Here is a 4,099-nt window from a genome sequence, read left to right as displayed (position 1 = left end):
TATTACCTTCTATTATTATTTAATAATTATAAATTATATTCATTATTCAAATTAATTAATCAGTTATTATTATTATTATTATTATTATTATTAAAGGTCTACGATATTAAAACCCGACTCAAATATAATCCTGAGTCACTCAAGCGAAACCCATCTTAAATAAACAAGTCAACCCAACTACCCAAACCCCAAAACATGTGAAACAACCCCCACACCCATACAACATTCACTGTTCATAACCGTGTAAAGCAACCCCCCTTTACAGCCACCATACATGCCCTACCCGCCACCTAGATACACCACACTATCAACCACCACTAGCCTGCACCACCAAGACCCTCGACAACCTCCAACCACCAGCCAAACCGTCCCCTACAACTCGCAACCCCACGCCCTAGCAACAACAACCACAACATTACCAATTACAGAAAACACGACAACTAACTCCTCCTACAACAGCCCCACCACGACTGTCCATCACACTCACTGTGGTTCGCCACCCATCCCACGGTGTTCCTGGACCTACCCAGCCACCAACAACCCCGACATACAAGCCACCAACTCACACCCTAATCTCCCTCCTTAAACCCGACACCAACAAACACAACACACCTAACTCACCATCCCACGACCACCAGTGGCCACCACCGTGGTCTCTTTTGACCCACGGTGGTGCCACCACTGGCCACAATCCCTCATGGCAACAACTTAACACCGACAGCAAAAACAAACACACCCTCTTCTGTTTTTGCGAAATTTCGGTAACACCCGCACCAACCATCACCTCCGACCACCCTAACACTACCACTAGGACCGCCCCTTACCGACGATACCAACCACCCAAATCCCAGGTCAAGTCGACTACCGTATAAGGTATAAACTCTGTCTTAAACTCATGGCACACCCTCATTTAGACGTCAATTCCGCCTCTCACGGTGACAACGACGGTCAAGCATGGTCCTAATGTTATCACGACGGTCAAGGGCAACTACTAAGGTCATCGATACTGTTCACGGTAGTCCATACGGTGTATAAACGTTAACTTAAATTTATAAGACGATATAAACATAAATTACGACGATCTTTACCTTTTATCGTTAATAGCTCCTTCCGTCTCTTAAATCTCCTTCTTCTTTCTTTGTGAATTATTTTCAGATATCATGGTATTTATAGTCTAAACTTAGGGAGTATATGAGGCCAATTAGGAAACTATTGCCTAATTCCGATTATTATTGGGAAGTATCATATTATTATTGTACTTATTATTATTTTATTAATAAATCCCGCTTCAAATCCCGACTACTACTCCTACTAGGCCTAACATAATCAGCCTAATAATCCATATCACATGGCCCAAGGCTTAATTGGCTTTAAGTCCAATTCTCGACTCGCTTAATTACTTTATTATTTAATTAACGTCTTATTTGCAATTATTATTAGAAATGCCTTTAATTAATTATTTAAATTACATAAATTATTCTTATAAATTATTATCAAAATACAGAGTATTACAGCCTACATCATGTGCTCAATAAATTCTCAACTCACAGAGTTACAGGCTTTTTTTAAGTCCACTTTAATCAGACACATGGGAGAAACAGTGGATCTATTGTACATCCCAACTATGTCTTGACAAATTAAAACATTCTCTATAATGTTTCTCCCTTGTATAAACCCACCCTGACTCTCACTACTCAAAGTAGGTAACACAGCTGATAACCTAGTACTCAAAAGTTTTGATACGGCTTTATATAAAATATTGCAGCAAGAGATAAGACGATATTGAGTGTCATCTTGAGGATTATCACATTTTGGAAGGAGAGTAACAAAAGTGTGATTAATCTATTGTAACAGTTTACCACTATTAAAGAAATCATGAATTGCAGCACATACCTCCTCACCAACAATGGACCAAGCATCTATATAAAAAGCACTAGAGTACCCGTCTGGGCCAGGAGCCTTGTGGTTTGGGATTGAGAAAATGACTTGCTTAATTTCTTCATTTGTCACAAGGGCAAGAAGAATATTCCAGTGGTCTTGAGTACAGGTACTCCCCCAATTTGACTACCTTATAGCTAATTGGCTTAGTAACTGTTGGAGTACCAAGAAGATCTTTATAATATGATAAGAATGCTCCTTGAATTTTTTCACCCTCAATATGAATACAACCAGCAGTATCAGCAATCCTCATTATTTTGTTTTTGACTTGTCTATTTTTGAGAATATTGTGGAAATAGCTAGTATTGTCATCTTCTTTGTTGACCCATACTGCTTTGGTTTTCTGCATTAGAAAACTCTCAGCAGCATTATTTAGCGCTTTATAAGTATTACTAGCTTCTTGTTCCTTCATAATCAAATCCTGATCTTGAGGATGCAATTTCAGTTAAGTTGTCACAAAATCCAAATACTGTCCAGCTCTTATAGCATTATTTTCTACATCATCAAATAAAGCCTTGTTGAGTTCTTTCTGAGGGTATTTCAAACATTTCAGCTTCATAACTACCTTAAACATTTTTTTTTTGCAAGAAATGAACTCTTCCATTAATAGAAGAAAAACAAGGCTTACAAAGGTCATCCCCTAAAGAAACAACTTGATCTATCAAGCAATGAAAAGGGTACTGAACTAGAAGATCAATCTCATTTGCTTGATCGTGTACATTAGCTAAAACACGAACTCTAACAATATTTTTAATCATATAAATAAGTTGATCAGTAGTTCTATATGCCTCCTGAAATAAACGCATATTACGCTCAGTCCAAAGGCTATAAACTACAGCAGCTAAAGCACACTTTGCCCATTTCTTACGCTAACTCTTTCCTGTTCTTCCAGCCAGCCTTCTAATTTCATGATTAAGACTGAAGTGTCTTCTAGTGATCCCCTGCCAAGTGAGAATATCTTGCAGAACCTTACACGAATAGGAGCAAGAGAAGAACAAATATCGTGCTGATTCCTCCGCTTGTAAGCACAAGGCACATCTACTCACCATATGAAAGCCTCGTTTTCAAATATTGTATGTGGTAGATAGGCAATTATGCATAGCAAGAGTAAGAATAAACCTATGCTTGGGAATAATGATGGAGTCTTTTGTAGCTTTTGTCCAAAAAAGATCAGGAGTAAGCCCTCTGCATAACTAGTAGGTTCTTCTCAGTCTGGCAGCAGGGGGTCCTTCATCCTGAAGCTGCTTGGCTGCATTCTCTCCCACAAGCTGAATGAGGTGATCCCTTAGTTGGATGAGATGTTTCCAGACTGGAGAAGATGTAGTATGGGGCTGTATAGACCAAATGTTAGCATCCTTTATGAAATAGGAATGCATCCAATCAGTCCAAACAGTCCCAGAAATGCCAGTAAGTTTCCAGAAATACCTTAAACATTTTTGTTCCTTGCTAGTGCTTGTTCCAAATATTGTGCACATAAGGGAGAAAATCATCAGCGGTACTCCACATGGCAAAATATTTAAAACTTTTCCTACCCACCATAGTAGAGTGCTTATCTTGTATTATACATGGGGTATGGTCAAATAAACCTTTGTTGAAAAAATGTGCATAAGCATCTCCACACTCAGTGAGCCATTGATGGTTAACCAGAGCCCTGTCCAATCTTGATAAAACCCTAGTTTGGTATTCCTGCTTATTTGTCCAAGTATAACAAGATCCCAAAGCAGGAATGTTTGTAAGGCCACAATAATCAAGGTAATGCTGAAAGTCATCCATTTCCTCCTCACCAGTTTGGCCACCTAATCTTTCAGAAGGTGATAGAACGCATTTAAAGTCCCCATTAAGCAACCAGGGACTGGTGTGGATTAAACTCATCGTCAAAAGCTACCAACCAAAACAATATTTATGACTTCACAAACTACTCTTAGCAAAGAGGCAAGTAAAGGTCGGATCCCAAGGGACGGGTATTGAGGTAGGATTCTCAATTACAAATGGTTGTGTCTTAGGGTGTCACAATTTGGGTTGATGTAGGAGATAAACTAAACTAATCAACAAGATAAATAAAAACAAAGTAAGAAAATAGAGGGGTTGTAAACAATTGATTAAAGGCACTAGGGTGTCATGGGTTCATAGAAGATTCATGGGAGTTGATCATATAAACATG

General features: G+C 38.8%; 1 protein-coding gene across 1 annotated transcript; it reads right to left on the bottom strand.

Moving 5' to 3' along the window:
- Window positions 1-307: 307 nt before the first annotated feature.
- On the bottom strand, window positions 308-3,810 carry LOC141655401 (uncharacterized). The gene is made up of 5 exons (XM_074462486.1): window positions 3,525-3,810; window positions 2,813-2,976; window positions 2,567-2,729; window positions 2,069-2,364; window positions 308-394 (listed from the first exon to the last, which is right to left on the bottom strand). Exons 1-5 carry the CDS (start codon window positions 3,808-3,810, stop codon window positions 308-310), a joined length of 996 nt encoding a protein of 331 aa, XP_074318587.1.
- Window positions 3,811-4,099: the final 289 nt, after the last annotated feature.

This window comes from Silene latifolia, chromosome 1 (assembly GCF_048544455.1).
Source record: "Silene latifolia isolate original U9 population chromosome 1, ASM4854445v1, whole genome shotgun sequence".
Lineage (NCBI taxonomy): Eukaryota > Viridiplantae > Streptophyta > Magnoliopsida > Caryophyllales > Caryophyllaceae > Silene > Silene latifolia.
This window is presented reverse-complemented; position numbering and strand designations above follow the sequence as displayed.